Source organism: Mustela putorius, unplaced genomic scaffold, assembly GCF_011764305.1.
Source record: "Mustela putorius furo isolate JIRA1106 unplaced genomic scaffold, ASM1176430v1.1 tig00000589_pilon_pilon_pilon, whole genome shotgun sequence".
NCBI lineage: Eukaryota > Metazoa > Chordata > Mammalia > Carnivora > Mustelidae > Mustela > Mustela putorius.
Genome location: NW_025421425.1, coordinates 2,533,940 through 2,551,478, shown reverse-complemented (window position 1 = coordinate 2,551,478; position 17,539 = coordinate 2,533,940). Strand labels below are relative to the sequence as shown.

Sequence of the window (17,539 nt, the reverse complement as noted above, 5' to 3'; positions counted from 1 at the left end):
TGCGAGTAATTCCTGCCAGTCCACGGCTGGTTTGTAGTTGCTGTCCACTAAACAGCATGTATCACAGAGCAGACACTTTCAATCTTGGGTCACATCCAACTTATCAAGTTGTTCTCCTACGAACTGTGCTTTTGCCCATCTCTAATCTAAATCTTTGCCTTACCCAAGGCTGAACATTTTCCCCTTTTGCTTCCAGAAGTTATTTGGCTGGAGGTTTATTGCTTAGGAATACAATCCATTTTTGCATATATTGAGATATGGATCAGTTCTTAATTTTGCACGTGGATGTCCAATTACTCCAGCACCCCAGTTCGACTTCCACACCTTTGTCAAGCATCAACCGTCCGCGTACATGGGGCTCTGCTTCCGGACTCTGTGCGGCTCCATCGGTTCTGTGGGTCTGTAAACCTGCCAGGAGACTGCTACAACTGAGCAAAGAACAGAGGAGTGCGCGCTCGGGGTTCCCGGCATTGTGAAGCTTCTTGGCCTGAGTTAATGAACAGCACAGAGGCAGACACAGTACTGTTACTTATGTAGAAAGAGAAATTTCAAAAAGAAGACTGAACCGTCTAAAGCACTGGAAAGGGGACCTCCTCTCCGCAGGCTCCTGGCTGTTGCGGAGTGATGCACACCACAGGAGGCTGGAGGGGGCCCGGGCGTAGCGGGGCACAGTACAGAGTGTCCAGGGGGACCCGGCTCTGCATTCCTCAGGACATTCTAGTCGTACCTGGACTAGAACCTTCGGCTTGTTTTTCAGGTCTTTTCCACTCTAAGGGGTTCCTTGAAAGCAGACACCATACCTGGATTCAACTACAGTGCTCAGACAAGTGTGGGAAAGAAAGCAGACCCCCAAACCAGAACACTGTGGGAGGAGGAGGGGAGAGGTCGGCTCCCTCAGACCCTTAACCCACTCGTGCTATCAGCGTTCTGTTTGCAACAAGAGCGGCTACACACTGCGGGTGCGAGGGGGAATTACTGGCCACGCTCTGAGATTCACCCTGCCATTTCCTTTGCTGTGAAACTTCAAAATCACAGATTACAGATGCCCTGTGGTTCAAATAGCATTTCGCCTATCACTGCTGCACTTAAAATACAAATGCACTTGATTAAAAAGAAATAGTTTTGAACCTAGAAATGAAAGGATCTGTTCACGTGGGGCACACAGGAAGGAAAAAAAGCCTGATGGAATACTTTCGTTTTCCTCTGAGATGCACGACCAACTACATAAGATGGACTTGACTGGCTTTCCTCCATTCCAAGTATCCACTTAAAGAGAAAGCCTGGTGAGGTTTTGGCACATGGATCTTGTAGACAGGTGCGGAAATGGGTAGCATCTTGCCAGCAGCTGGGAAGAAGCCTTCACCATTCCTAGTGCTGATGGTCTACTGGTCCGGGGAGGGGACAAGGCGGAAGGGATGTGTTCTCTGCAAATATACTTTAAAACTCAACAGAATAGAAGAACTACAATCACAGGTAACTTAGTTCTTTTTCTCATGTAACTATTATATTAAAAAATACTTAGATCATCTATATATGCTGATTAATAATGCCCATTTCTGTAATTCTGAAGCAATCTTGCAACAAAGCAAAAACAAACCAAAAATCTAGGCTACAACTAACATTCACTTTATTCAATTTTGTTCTCTTGACTTAGAAGGCAACAAACAACCACATAAAAAAGGGAGCATTTTAGAATATGTACACATAAAATTGGTCTGGGTATCTAAGGTGTTTGCTTTAATAGAAAACTTGTGTCCTATCTATCCTTGAAGACAGTCATCCCTAGGCTTCACAGTCACTACATTTCCATTTACGGCACTACTCTACTCCCATGACAGAATGGGGCGCTCCTACAGAACAGATGCGACTGAAAACTGGCATACACTATCCTAACTTCGTTGTATTCATGCCGAGCGTATTGCTGGAGACTTTGAATGAAACTCAAAATGGCTGCTTTTAACAGGGCAGTTAGGAGGGTGAGAGGGAAAGGGAGGGCCGAGGGTAAATTAATGAGATACAGACAGCCCAACTGAGGGACTTAGAGGACCTCCACACACACAAGGTTTTTAATAATACTTTGGTGGTAAGACATTTTACTTTTGTCTCTTCCCCATGGGAACTAAGCAGGCAAGATTCTAAAGGAGTCTTTTAAACATAATCATTTAATTTTACAATTAAAATCACAGTAAGGAAGGAACTTAAAATACTCAATCCTGGAAGTGACAATAAGGAGCTAACTTGTGAAGGTGAAAAAAGTGCCAGTGTTCTTAGACTCGCGCTACACTCTTGTGCGCGCACGTGTGTGTGTACGGGGGTGGGGGCTGCTCACAATACAGTGGAGAAATGTCCACTCTGTTTTACAAAGTCATAAATTCAACCTCAATTTAAGAGTTGCACTTTAATAATAGCATTTGCCAATACAGAAATGACATCTCTAAGACCAGATCATTTAAGAAAGTTATTCTCTATTACCTGAATAAAGGAAAGAAAAAATACAGACAAGAATCCACAGTAATAACAGCTATATTAAATGTTGAAATAAAAACTGCTTTTCGTTTACATCTGGAATTGAGATGTCCAATTTCCACTGTTTCTCCAGCAAACTAACAGGGAAAAAAAATCCCCTAAAACATGGAACTTTTTAAGGCTAGCTATATATAAACATCACACTGGCATTTTTCTTCAGTTTTCGGCTCAACTATTAGTATTAATAGTTTAAAAATCAAACATAATTTGCTAATAAGGAACAAATACACACTTCATACTATGGCCATTTGATAACTGGTCATGTGGAACTAACTCCCAAATGCTGATTTGTCTCCAATTTATAAACAGTTAAAAATAAAGCAGAAAGGTCTTTCCTAATTAACTTTCTTAAAGACTGTTTTAGCCCAATGTAAAATGAACAAAACTATGCTATTATTAAAAAAAAAAAAAATCTACAGGAAGAAGGGCAGCAATATTAGCCCTTTCTGAACTAGAGGTTTAAAATGTTTGTAAGACTACTGGTTAATAATAAAATCCTGATGCCACCCATGTAAATATCATGCCAGCAAACGCTTTCCTTACAGAAGTATTCATCTGATTGAAAAAAGGACAGAGCACAACTGAAAACCAAGAGGAAATCCTTAAGTACAACAAGATAAAATTATCGCCAGTGAAATGGAGGGCAACTTTTCGCCATTCATACACATTCATATATGTAAGTTTGGTTTGGTGTTTTTTTTTTTTCTTTTTTTTCTTTTTTCTTTTTTGTTTTTTTTGTTTTGTTTTGTTTTGTTTTTTACAAAATATCTGGTAAGATTCATTTAAAATTCTGTAGCATAACAATTTTTCATCCTTTATGGTATCGGCCTAGATCTCCCCCCAGTAAAACAGATAAATGTTTCAATGACTTTATATCAAGATCTACAAATTTTCTGAAAAATTAAAAAAGAAACTAAATTAATATAATCAAGTTATATGCCCAATTGATAATATTTTTCTCCCAAAGAGAACAATTTATATAGACATACACCACAACAGGTGGCATTACATTTTAAAATGCTCCTAATTTTTTAAAGTAGGACTAAATTTCTAAGTAAAGGTAGGGCTAGCAAAGACCTTATTTCAAATACAAGAGAAAGGACTGCTACAAAGTGCCAAAAAGTGTAACACTGAACCCTTTGTCAAGCTTTTTTTTTTCTTTGATACTGATGTTTTAAAATGTATTTTTAAAGTAAAGTAATCATCACTTCAGGAAAAACTGCTGAAATGTAAAACAACCAGAACACGTTTGCTTTTTGGTAGCTTATGCTTAGCTGACTTCAATATTTTAAAAATCTTCAGATTAGAGTCTATAGACATTTTAATACTATATGGAAACTCTTTAAGAGTTCCTGAAGACCTATGCTATCCATTTTCTCTGAGAACTTTTGGTTATCATTCAAAAGCAAACACCATCCTTGCAATATACCATTTCCATTAAATACGTGGATCATTGCCCAACTGGTCCATTTCTCTAATCTGCTTACTTGAAGCTTTGGTTGTAAGGGGAAACCAGATTTATAAGTGTCCAGTTTTCTGAGATTTTATAGCACATAGCCAATGAAAGACATTCTTTACTCCTATGTTAAAAGGCCAGCTCAAGCCAGCTTAAGTCTGGACAAGCAAAATCAAGTTGGTTTTATTTGTAGTTCTAGTCTATAAACACAAAGTTCTAGAAACTTTGGGATGTAATCACGGAAAACGAGGAAAAATGTACTTCCTCACCCTCCCCCAACGGTGCACTAACCAGCAAGACCAGGTATTTTAACCAGTCTTCTCTAATGCTGCTGGTCGAAGGCCACAAACCACATCTACAATGAAGAAACATCTCAGTGTGTTCTAATTCCAGTATGATGCATTGTTGGTGATGTTATTTTATAAGACTTGTGATCCTACATGACTTTTGGCCATTGCTTCCAAAAAGGAAAAGAAGACAGCTGTGCACGGAAAGGGGGCTGGAGGGAACTACTGAGAATGCTCTGGCGGGCTTGTTTTCTCTAAATACAGACATGCCCCTAACAAGCACAAAACCCCAACCCCCTAATGCTGATCACTAGGAATATTAAATTATCAAAATTAAAAATAATTTCCTCACCTAGCACAAGATACTATACAATATTATAAACACAGACACATGAAAAAAAAATCAGGCAGTAGAAAATGTACAACAGCTTTGGTGTTATACAAAATAACTTCCAAAAAACGATTGACAGTGAAGCAGAGTTCATGTTCTCTTACCACAGACACTCCACTGCTGATTTCTACTTGTTTCCTTTCAAGTTCTTGGTAAGGTCTGAACAGCCAAGAAAGACAGAGTGTACAGTTTACTTAATAAGAACTGCCAGGAACACCATGGTACTGCGCTCCAAGAGACGTCATGAAAATGTCTTGCCTCTGCACTACGGCTCTGTGGCACGTTTCCTGTCAAGATCACAGCAGGTCCAAAATAAAGTGACAACTAGATTTAATAAATTAATATACATTTTGTTTAAAGATGTACAATGCACATTCTGTTTAATCCAAGGTTCTAGGGTATCCAGGAACTTCTATTTACACATGTACAGATCTCAGACAGCTACGATGTCGGAAGATGCAGGAAGGGCAGCAGAGCCTTGCACTGCCGCTCTCTGAGTGCCAAGAACGCAAGTCAAACACAGTTAACTTAAAAACAATGCTGAGAGATCACTGGGAAGAATCTCCAAAGAGAGAAGTCCACAAAAAAGGACACGTAAAGGCAAGGGGAAGGTCAAGGTAGTTGAGACAACCACTTTATTCTTGGGACGACTGTGGAGGTGGCGGAGATGTGCCTTGTTTGCCAGATTTCCGTTCATAATTCACGAGGCGTTGGCCCACAAGGTATCTAGGTTGTAAAAACAGGGTGGTTACTCTCTTATATGATCTTACAATATTTAAACATCCTTCCTAAGACCAGCCAGTTTTTAAATGCAAATCAGATCACTCTCACTTAAAACCCTTCCGTGGTCAGCTGGGTGAGGAAGAGGACTCTAGAATGAACGCCTGGCAGACGGTACACCAGCAGACACCTCACAGTGAGGCGTCGGCTGGTGGGGAAAGCAGGAGAACGGCAAACGTCGGAAGCTTTCGGATGCTGGGCACTGGACACAGGCTCCGGTCCGTACGTCAGGGGCTTCTCACAAACTAGCACACTTGGAGGTAAGGCACAGTAAGCTTGTTCAGGGGATTTAGCTGTTATAGACATTTTATAAAACAGCTCAGTGGACAGATCTGAAGAAACAGACTAGAAATATGAGCTTCGGAAAGCTGGGTAGAGAGGTAAGCAAACCAGAAAAGCTCTAGCTTTAGACAAAAGGAGAAATCAAAGGGCAAAGTTTTCCATGAGGTCGGACAGGAGATGGCGGAGAGGGGAGTGTACGCAAGGGACGGAAGGCAGGAGCTGTGGCGCCAGAACGTAACTCACGTGCTGGGATGAGAGGGAGGACAGGACAGGAGGTGCAGGGCTGCAGAACTAGAGACAGAGTGACCATGGCTGAAATGACAAGACACCATACCCCCAGGACGACAGCGGCAGTTGCAGAGAAGCAGTGGTGTGCCTCACTAAATGGGAACGGCCTGCAGCCTGACCGACTCTCGAAGGACAGTGGGTGACCAAGCCCACAGTGTCAACGAGCTCCAGGAGGCCAGGGTAACAGGTGCCCATCTGGGGTCAGCACTGCAGACTCCGGAGTGCCCCGTCAGTCCTCAGCCAGTGTGCAAGCGTGCGAGAGCGAGAGTGCAGCCAGCCTGGGACAGGGTGGCCGGAGCTGGGTCTTTGAGACCTAGTTTACTCATCAATAAAGTAAGAACAACAGTACCATGTTCCATGCTCACTGTAAGAAGCAGGAAGCGTACAAAAACCATGGCCACAAAGACCTGGCATGTGCTAAAACTCGGGGTGGTAACTTTCACTCTTCACCATTACCTTTCCCACCTTGACTCCCCACTTTCCTGCCAGCAAAAACGAGCCTAATGAGATCTTTTTGCAGTTTATGCCAAGTAGCTTAACATGTCACTTTTTAGAACATTTTGCAAATCCTACTGCTGCTTCATCCATGATTCTACTGTTTAATACTTTTTCTGTCTTACCAATTCTTCTCCAGAAGTTAACTACTCCTTTCCACACTGCTCCCCAACCAACCAGTGGAGTTTTAAACTGTGTGGATATTACGTATGTTTTCAACAATGACAACTGAACAGCCGCTAACGTAACACACAGGGCTCTACCTGACACACACGTCATCACAAAACAGACCAAGTCATGTAAAGAATGGGGTTAGCATGATGGCAACGAATAAGCAATATCCATTGGTACGAGAGACGTGGTATAAATTAACTTGCCCGAGACCAAAAAGTAACTCAGTGGCAGCAAAAGGAGACTCTGCGCCCACGCCCCGCTTTCCCTGATGCCCAGCACTCGCTCTTGCCCCAGCCGGCCCCAGGCACACCCCACAACCAAGGCCTCCAGCGAACCTAAACGTCAAGTTTTCTACATGAAGAACAAATGGGGAGAGGAAACAGTACGCTGGGCTGCAGAAAATAACAAGAAAGGTTGGGATGGTGGTGGGAAAGGACATGGGGGTAGCCGAGCAGGGCGAGGGACAAGCCCTGAAGAAGCATCAGAAGCCGAGGCTGTGTCTTGTTTGCTTTCCGCCCGCAGAAGTCACTCGTCAGCCTAAACAAGGGAAGTGACACAAACAGACATTCATCACCTACCCCCCCCCCCCTGTTCTTCTGTGGTGGACAGAATTTTATACCCTGACCGCCTCAGTGTACTTGTGTTTTCACTGCCAGTAAATGCTTTGGCAAAGCCTTAACACCCTCAATCTCATTCTTAAAAACTCTTAAGAATCCTCAGAGTAAAGAAGGTGACCACACAATGTGCTCACAGAAAAATGGAGGCGGTGTTAACAGTGACACGAGCCGGCATGTGTACACTTCGACTTTCCAGGCCAACCTGGACGGAGAGTAACAAAGCTCCTTTCCCTGCCGACACCATGAAAGCAGAAGAGGATTCAGCCTTCTGTCAGGATACGGAAGGTCAGAGGACCGGTATCCCCGGAAGGTGTCCCTCAGCCGCCGTCCGTCTCTCACCAAGGTCAGGTCACGGAGCATCCCACCCGCCAAGGTCAGGCCCAAGATGCTTCTGCAGGGGCCTCACAGCCCCCTCAGCAATGGCCAGAGCGGCCCAGGGGCCCCTGGCTACAGGTGGGGCTGAGGCAGGCTGAGTCCTCATGCAGCTTCTTATTTTTATCCGCAACTATTTAACAGATTGTCAGACCAAAACATTTGGAAGCAGACTAAAAACTATTCGGAGCAGGCATTTAAACAGTCTTCCTCACCTTCCTCGTTTCTCCCAGTCTTCACCTCCACTCTGTATTGCCAGCTGCTTGGCCCAACCGAGTCCTTGATAACATTCCCTTTCACATCCTACACACGATCTGTTAGCGAATCCTGTTAATTCTACCTCAAAATATATCCAGAATCTGAGCACTCTTCCCAACTATGATTTATCACATCAGAAATAAAAAGTAATACAGGAGACATCTTAAGCTAGAGGAACGAAGTCTAGACTCACTTGTCATTTTTAATGTGCTCATAAAGGCGCTTGAACTGGCGGACCTGGAAGGACAGGATCCCCATCAGCACCACAACCATCAGTAAGAACGGATAAATTCGCCGGTGGACCAAGTTTTGCATTTCCGCAGTAACACCTGTAAAACCAAAAGACAAGCTCAGGCGTCAGTGGAAGGACAGTGAAATGAAAGCACGTTCCTCTCCCAAGAAAAAGGGGCTGGTGGTGCCCAACCGCAACACAAGCTCGTTGTGTGAATGGCGCGGGGGCCAGAGCGCGGCAGCCACAGCCTGAGGGGCCTCGTGAACACGCCCAAGAGCAGGATGGTGCCTTCAAGGCCACACGGGAACCCATGAGAGGATGTTCACTAAAGAGGAACAGTGGGACCCATTCAAGAGAAAGGTCATTGTGGAGAGTAAATTAGTGCTGGTGGCTTCCAATTAGGGAAACCAGATAGGAGGCCACTGTGGTTAAGGTGAGAACCCTGGGGAAGGTGCCGGCTTCAAGAATGGGTTCTGGAGGCTGGGTCAGTGGGACCCTGGGACCACCTGAGTAGGGAAGGCAGAGACTGAGGTGACACAGATGACCTACAAGGTTTCGGACTCATGCAGACTGTTGGATAACACTAGTCACTGAGAGAGGGAACTCAGAAGAGAAAGATCTGGAGGGGGAAACTCTGTGCTTCTCACTCACAACACATGCTGTGTTTAAGGTCCCGTGAGACTCTTCCGCACACAACTGATAATATCTAGTTGCTGAGGCATCGCTAAATACCATCCCCTCTTTGCTTTTCCTTTTATGATAAAGAACATTCTGAAAATTAAATTAAATGTAACAACATTTTCCCTTGATTTTACAAGTATGGGACCACAGCACTTCTAGTCAGGAGACGACCTGAAGGAAATCTGTTCCTATTTTGGGGACAGTGTAAACGTTAATACCACCTCACCTGCCTAGAGAAAAAAAAACGATACCAAAGAGCTTTACGATTCTCTAAATCTTGCCCTAAGTTATCAAGTCTAAGAAAAACAGCCTTCTAAAATCATTGTTTTAGCTGGATTTTTATTTACAAATCAATCAGATGGAGCCAGACAGCCTATGATACCGGAAGTGACAACAATACACTGGTGTCATAAAGGTGCTCTCTCAAGCTCCCCAGCCAGCATTACCCACCTAGTAAAGGAACGACGCCGGACGCTATGACGTAAGGTACACACAGGGAAAGCAAGAGCACAGAGATCACGGGCGCTGCCAGTTTACGAATGATATAGTGAAGGTCAATGTTCCGGATGCCATTTGCATAAACCTGAAACATGAGGAAGAAAATCAGAACAAGGATACAGGACAAATTCCTCCAATTAACAGAGCAATCTCTACTGAGTCCAAGGCACAGCAAGTTTAATCTGTTGGTTATTTTTCCCAAACTCAAGACACATTTTGAACACAAAGATAAGTACGGTGCTCACAAGTTTTTACAGAAATGCATTTACTTCCTTAGACTTTGTAGTTAACTCTGTTAAGGGATGAAATAAGACTCCAATCTAGAATCCTAACTACACGAGTCCTGTACCATACAATACCAGGCATATCCAATAACGTTATGAAGACCACATAATCTGAAACAACTGCACACATATATTGTGTAAGAGTGATCTGTATTATTCGTTCATTTTATCTGAATAATTCATTTTATCGGAAACACATTTCTGAAAAGCCTGTATAAATGAAATTGTGACAAAGATATTTTTGATTTGTGAAAATTCTACAGTGAACTTTTTTTTTTACTTCCAAGAATTTCTACAATATTTTCATCATCATCCAGAAAGTTCTAATGAATAGAACTTCAGAGTAAAGAATAAATGGAAGTGGGAAAACTCTGGGAACAATGGAAAATAAAGATGGTATGCAGAGGGGGACAGAACAGAAGAGTACTGTTCCTGTTTTCTCCTCAGCACCTGAACTTCTCCTGGACACAGTCACAGGACCCTGCAACTCGGCCCAATCCCTCAGGAACGGGCCAGAGCATTCGGATGTGCATGACCACAAGCTTAACCCTCCAAAGGCAAAGCTTCCAACCCAAAGAAACCTATTTACCCCAAATGCACTTAAATCAGTGCACCAAGGCACCCCAGTGTTTCTCAATCCTTTTACTCAAACTTACACATATATAGGAGAAAAGAAGGCATCAGAGAGCAAAATATTACAAAGATCAACAATGTTTCACAGCCTCCAACTGTGATTAAACTGTGATTTATTCTACCTCCTTTGCAAGAGTCAGAGTCTCACCCAAAGTGGAGAGAAGCATGTAAACATACAGCAACTGCCTGGCTCACCCTATCTCCAGAAATCTCTGGGTCAGGAATTTTTTTGACAATTTCTTGTGCATACTGAGCTGAGAACTACTGTCTTTATTTTCTATACATCAAAAGGAAGTGTGCCTTTACTGCTACAGAACTGCAACACCTAATTCATTTGGCACTAACCTAAAGATAAGAGGACTGTCCACAAATATATTTTCTAGGCAATTAAAATTTAAAGTAATACATACCAAAGTGAATTATCATACTTTCCAGCCTTATTATCAGAGTGCAGAAGCACCATCTTCTTTTTCCAAGGTTATCACCACAATGATCAAGCTGACAGGTCCATAATACAACAGTCTTAGGTGCTATGCAGCTAGAATATTCCCAAACAGCACTGCCTTTTTTTTTTTTTTTTTTAAATATCGGTGTTTTTATTTTTTATTTTTGCTATTTTTAAAGGCTCTGGGATATATACTTTCTAAGTTTTTATTTTAATTCTAGTCAACAACATAGTGTTGTATCAGTTTCAGGTATACAGTATCAGCTTTGCTTTTTCAATCTATTTCTTCCTGCCCTTTACTTATTTTTAAGAAGACTTCTCTATGTATTTGAGAGGGAGAGGGCGTGTGCAGTCACGAGAGGGCAGAGGAGAGGGAGAAGGAATCTCAAGGAGACTCTGCACTGAGCGCGGAGGTAGACCCAGGGCTTGGTCTCTCAACACTGAGGTCACGACTGAGATGAAACCCAGGAGCCGGCCGCTCAGCCCACTACGCCCCCAGGCGCCCTTGCCGGCCACTTGCAGTCTAGGGCAGAGACCTCTTCACTCAACTACACACTGAGAAAACGGAGTACCTGGTCTACACTGCAACTCTTGCCCTGAAAAGAAACCACATGTGCTAATTTTTGCCTTACTTTAGACAGGGTTTTAGGTACTTTAAGCCACTGGTTAAACTTCAGACAAAGGACATTTTAAAAGAGTGGTTGATGAAAATTCATGGCAATAAAACAGCAAACTGTCTTCTTAAAAAAAAAAAAAAAAAAAAGTTATATATGCTTCTTAGAGAAAATGTGCAGGAAACTCAGGAAGGTGGAAATATGGAACATAAGCACTCAATGGCCGAGCACAACCCTCCGCCACTCCCAGTCTCTCCTGAAAGCCGGCTCTGCTCACCTGCTCTATTACTGTTTTCAACCACCACTGCGGACCCATCAGCGTTATAGCTGCAATGATTTTGGCGTGCAGGACTCCAAGGGCCCAGTCCTAGGGAAATAAAACCATTTAAGATTTATTTATTTATTTGAGACCAAAAGAGAGGGCAGGGGGAGGGGCAGAGAGGCGGAGGGGGAGGGAGACAAGCAGACTCCCCACTGAGAAGGGAGCCTGATATTGTGATACCCTGTGGGGCTCGAACCCAGCACCCTGAGATGGTGACCTGAGCTGAAATCAAGAGTCTGATTTAACTGACAGAGCTACCTAGGCACCCTGGGAATAAAAACCATTTAACAGATTTTCATTTTCAGCAATAAACCCACTATAGAGGCTATACAATTTTCTTGCATATTTCCCTTCAAAACAGCAGTTCTGTGGGATCAGTAACAATTTTACAGAAGACTAAATTACACTACAAAATCCAGCAAAATTGCACGCCACCCCCTCCAAGGCTCTGTTTCCAACAAAACAAATTCTAGTATCTTTCAGAAACTTACGGTACTTGTGTCAACGTTATCGGAGATCTTGACAGGCAAATAAATAACACAGCACCATTATTTTTATGTCGTCAACTATCCTGGACTGCCGTATTGGTTTTAGCCAAGCTAATTGCGTCAGAAGAAGCCTGTGGAGCCATGCTTGGCCTAAAGAAACTATCCCAAAGGCTCACAGAGAGCTTCTAGCTCTAGTACTGCTGAAAGGTTAACTACAACCTCCATGGCCACACCGGGCTCCCCACTGTGCCTCCGGCCTGCCCGCCAGAGCTCCACCAGGCAGCCAGCGCCACTGCCACCTCCACCCCCACTCCCAATGTGACATCTTAAAGCACAAATCAGACCACAGAAGGACAATTCCTTGCTTACAACCCCAAAGTTCTAAGCATGGCACACAAAGTCCTGCATAGCCTGGGGTCTGTTTTTTTTTTTTTTTAAATTTAATTAATTTATTTTTTAAAGGTTGTATTTATTTGACAGAGAGAGCATGCACAAGTAGGGGAAGCAGCAGGCAGAGGGAGAAGGAGAAGCAGGCTCTCTGCTGAGCAGAGAGCCCAATGCGGAGCTCAATCCCTGATTTTGACGTGCAGGACCCTGGGCCACTTAATGACTGGGCCACCCAGGTGCCCCTTAATGTATTTTTTTAAAAGGTAACATGTAATATTTAGATATATAAATATTTTTTAAGATTTTGTTTATTTATTTGACAGAGAGAGACAGCAAGAGCAGAACACAAGTAGAAGAAGTGACAGAGGGAGAAGTAGCTTCCCGCCGAGCAGGGAGCCCGAAGTGGGGGCTCGATCCCAAGACCCCGAGGATCATGACCTGAGCTGAAGGCAGACGCTTAATCAACCAAGCCACCCAGGCACCTCCTGATCTATTCTTATATAAATCCAAAACTGTCTGCAAAGGCTGAAGTCCTCTGTGACTACCACCAGCCTAAATCCTGATTCCTCCCTAGCAATGACCACTACTAATAGTGGTACGTACCTTCCACATTTCCCCCCTAAGCATTTACCTGTATCTACACATATACGTCCCACAGAAAAGACGTATCATTTTTATACGGATTTTGCTCACACTGGTTTTCCTTTTCGCTGTCCGCCATCTCGAGGCTTATGTTCTGATCTACTGATCCGGCATGCCAGGATTCTGAGCATCTTCTTCAAGCGGGGTCAAAGGTGACGCACGCTCTGAATTCCGGCACATCCTAAAAGCATCTCTTTACTCTACAGACCAATGACTGAATGACATTTTGCCTGGGTATAGGAAGCTTGGTTTTTGTCCCTTTCCACTCAATGGTCTGTCTATAGATGCTCTTCTGCTAGATGGCTTGTGTTGCTACAGAAAAAAGTCTATTACCAGTATGATCTTTTTTGAAGTTTGACTTCTCCTTACCTTTAGAATTCAGAAATCTTACCAAGATATGCTCAAATATGTGTTTTTCTTACCAGTTTCATCTCAATGTCCACTTCACCAAATCTGATGAGTCCTTTAACCTACAGAATCAGGACTTTCAATTCAGTTTAATTTTTCTATTTCATTCCATGCTGCCTCATTTCTGCACTCTGGAGCTCTTATTGGGGGATGTTAAATCCCCTGGATGTATTCTCCAAGACCCTTACCCTTTCCTGTAACGTCCTAACTTGTTCAGTTTTGCTCTGTGCTCGGCAGTGGTCTTCCGGGAGCCCAATCTAAACTTCAGTGGTGACTACCCACATCTTCAGTTCAGCTACTGAATGTCTGAAGACCCACGCTATACAGCATCACAGCTTCACTGTTCTACTGCCACCGTGTGCACACGAACACATACTCCCCTTGATCGTCTGCGTTCTCATTCTTCCACCTGGACACTCATGGCTCGGGGAGTGGCTCCATGTCACGTGGGACGTGGTCTGACTGCTCTGCCTGGCCACTGCTGCGCAGCCCCCTAGATAAAGCATTTGCTGTTTTTCTATGAGGTTCGATGAGGTTCAGGTCAGACCAAGTATAACTTAAAGGGCTGCAAAAGGACCTCTGAGCCCTTTAGACCTTTGGGAGAGCAGGTACCAATCCGCTGCAGAGAACACGGTGAGAGCCTCTCTGCGGCTTCTGTACTGTCCCAGGCTCCCAGGTAGGGAAGATTCGACCCACAGATTCAGCCTTCCTTTGGCCTTTGGGAGTCTAGAATACACCCAGGTGAGGTTCTTGTTCACCTGATGGAAGTCCACAGTCTGCTCAGGTTCAAGCTCTTTAAAGATCCAATGATATATCCAGTCCTTTCTGACAGGATAGGACACACAACACTAGTTCCTCTGCTAGAATTCCGAGAGTCTAGTCTCCGTAATGCTACAACTGCTTGACACAGGGAAGGCAAGTAACTAGGAGTCAGGAATGGAGAAAAAGCAAACCGTTCTTTTCAAATGTTAGAGTTTTATCCAGAATTTTAAGGATACCATGCTGCTCATATCCATCTACAACCAGAGTATTTCTCCTACTTAAAAACATGTCTGAGAGGGGCGCCTGGGTGGCTCAGTGGGTTAAGCTGCTGCCTTCGGCTCAGGTCATGATCTCAGGGTCCTGGGATCGAGTCCCGCATTGGGCTTTCTGCTCAGCAGGAAGCCTGCTTCCTCCTCTCTCTCTGCCTGCCTCTCTGCCTACTTGTGATCTCTGTCAAATAAATAAATAAATAAAATCTTTTTTTTTTTTAATAAATAAAATGTTAAAAAAAAAACAAACACAAAAACATGTCTCAAAGCTACCTATAGCAAAACACACGGCTCCACTGCACTCCTTTTAACTGCTGCACTAAGAGCCAAAGTAAAAATGTATCACCTTTCTTTAGTCATTCTCTGTGGATGGACATCTGAGTTGCTTATAATTTTGGACATTATTTAAAAAAAATGACATGGTGGAAACAGCCTTGGCTGTGCTTCCTGCACACATGTAAATGTTCCTTTGCAGCAGATCTGAAAAAGTGAAACTGCTAGGTCATAACACATAAATATTCTTAAAACTGGACTGCTTCCAGTTACTCTGCAAAACGACAGTGTTGGGTACTGTCAAGACCACCAAGGACACACAGGTGACCATGCCAGACACACTGCAGTAGGGAAGGACACACAGTGTGGGGAAGTTGGGGTGCTCAGGAAGACAGAGAGAGAGCTTATTATAGTAGTTCAGTTTGCTTGAGGTGAAGAGAGAGAAATGGAAGCAGGGCTTTGCTCTATGTCCAATCCTTTAGAAAGTGAGGTAATCGATACTGGGTCTCTTATTAAATCTATCCAGAAGCAGGGACTGACTGAGGCTAAAACGGTAGCTGGGAATGAAGCAGCAGCCAATGATGGGGGGTGTCTTCTCATTTTTGTGGTTTGGACAACGCTCATGTTTTGCCTGTGTTCAGACATGATTATGAGAGAGTCTTGCTTCTGTCCGGTTCCATCACGGTCACAGAGTGGTCTTGTGTGATGCTGATGTTCTGTGAAATTGTTTCTGCCAGACAGGAGAACACCAAGGCCCAGCTGATGATGCCAGGCCAGCTCCTGGGTATCGGGGGCTACTTGCTCTTTTTCAGTGTGGCACACTGCGTAACACCGAGACGCAAACAGTACGTATCTGTTGCATGTGCCGTGATCACTGGGTTAAGGCAGCATCTGCCTGACCTCCTTCCAAAGTCAAGTTGTATCTTCCTTTGGGATATCAAGGAACCTGTAAGATGACACTTTGCCACCATTCAAATAACTACTAACTACTTCCACACTGTAGTGGTGTTGAAACATGCCTGCAAATTCTTCTCCCAAAAAGTGGTTGGGGTCTACAGCCCCTTCCCTAGAATCTGGGCCAACCACTGTGCCTTGCCTGTAGCCAACAGAATGCAGTAAAAAGCAGTACTGTGGGAATTCTGAAATGAGGTCCTAAAAGGTGGCACAGCTCCTACCTTGTTAGCTGAGACATTCATTTCTCTCAAGTGCAGTGTAAGAATCCCAATACCCTGATGCTACGAAGCTGTGAGGAAGGCCAGGTACATCCAGGAGCTACAGCTAACCACCCAGCTGGTGGGAAACCAACAACCAATGTCAACAACACAGGTGAGCGACGATGCTTCCGAAGGCTTCCTGGCGCAGCTCTCAAATCACACTGGGCTACTGAGCGGTCGCAGCTGAGGCCCCAGGAAACACGAAGCAGAGACAAGTCAATATGGCCTGTCTTGATTTCTAGCCTGCAGACGCTTTGGACACGATAAATGGCTGTTTTAAGCCACACAGTCGTGACGTAACTTGCTAGACAGCGAGAGTAACTGAAGACCCATCAACTTTCCCCTGATGAGTACCGTATCCACTGATCAGCCATCCGTGCTGGAATTGCTTATTAACTATTGCAAAGCAGTGATTTTCTTTCGTCAGCTGGCCTTCTTCTGGAAAAAAACAGCTTTCCTTCAACCCCTGATGCTACCTGACTTCACTGCGATGCGGCTCTTCCACGAAGACCTCACACGGGCTTCAGTACCTCCCTCTCTTTCCCACTTTCCTCCCCGAGCCTGATCCAGACAACGCAGGGGTTGAGGCAGTTCCACACGCACGCCCTGTCTTGCTGCATGGTGGCCCCTCGCTCCTTCCTGGAAGACTGTCTTCCTCTCTTACCCACACCTCTGTACTCCACCAGGTTGTCCGAGGCACTGTCTCCTATAGAGAACCAAATCCCAGCTCCGCAAACCAGGATAAACACCTCTTCCACATGATGCCACAGCAACCTGTGCTTGCCCCAGTCACAGAGCAGCTCCAGCCTGTGAGGCGGAAAAGAAGGACCTGCACTGGCCTCATTTCCGTCTGAGGCAGTTCCAGAAGACAGGGTTGTAGCACACATTCGAGCACTAACGTAAATATGTGCTGTTAAATGAGGTTTTTGTGGAGGCTCTTCATCAGGAGAGTAGAGGAAGGGAAATACACCCCACATGATTTTCATTTCTAGCAAATCCACTATCATATATGCGAGGAAACAAAGAAGGCTGAAAAGCCTCTGAATGACTGAAGTCGGTGCCTCGCTCTTCCCCCTCGGATCTCTTAAGAATCTGAAGTCTGTGATGCTAATTTCTGGCTCTAAATACTATACAAAAGTAGCATTTTTCTTCCCTACTAGCTTTAAGATCTCTGTTGTGATCTACATAGGTTCCGTCAGAATGCTCTTTTTAATAAGTCTTTTACTCTGGGGAAAACATGCTATAATTACTTAAAAACTCTAAGTTACTACTTAAAGTCTCAAATCTAAAAGAAGCAAGAGCTCTCACCTTAACTAAAAAGTGGAAAGATCAATGCACGGTAGTCTGTGTCTTTAAATATCAGGTGAAGCCTAAATCAACAGTGGCATTTTAACCTACAAAAGACCTTTTACAGGAATTATATCAACTGCATATTTTGAAGGCAATAGATTAAAATGCATT

The 17,539-nt window shown here is 43.9% G+C and overlaps 1 protein-coding gene across 4 annotated transcripts in view; it reads right to left on the bottom strand.

The window, feature by feature from the left end:
- Positions 1-3,270: 3,270 nt before the first annotated feature.
- Positions 3,271-17,539, bottom strand: part of MARCHF6 (membrane associated ring-CH-type finger 6) — an 83,407-nt gene continuing 69,138 nt past the window's right edge. For 3 of the 4 annotated variants that reach the window (XM_045082015.1, XM_013060770.2, XM_045082016.1), the window contains exons 23-26: positions 11,591-11,680; positions 9,290-9,422; positions 8,120-8,255; positions 3,271-5,386 (exon numbers count right to left, since the gene is read on the bottom strand). In XM_045082015.1, the coding sequence (XP_044937950.1) occupies positions 5,296-5,386; positions 8,120-8,255; positions 9,290-9,422; positions 11,591-11,680 (450 nt within the window). In that variant the 3' untranslated portion in view covers positions 3,271-5,295. The remainder of the gene's footprint in view (positions 5,387-8,119; positions 8,256-9,289; positions 9,423-11,590; positions 11,681-17,539) is intronic. The other variant, XM_045082017.1, reaches the window with a different exon arrangement.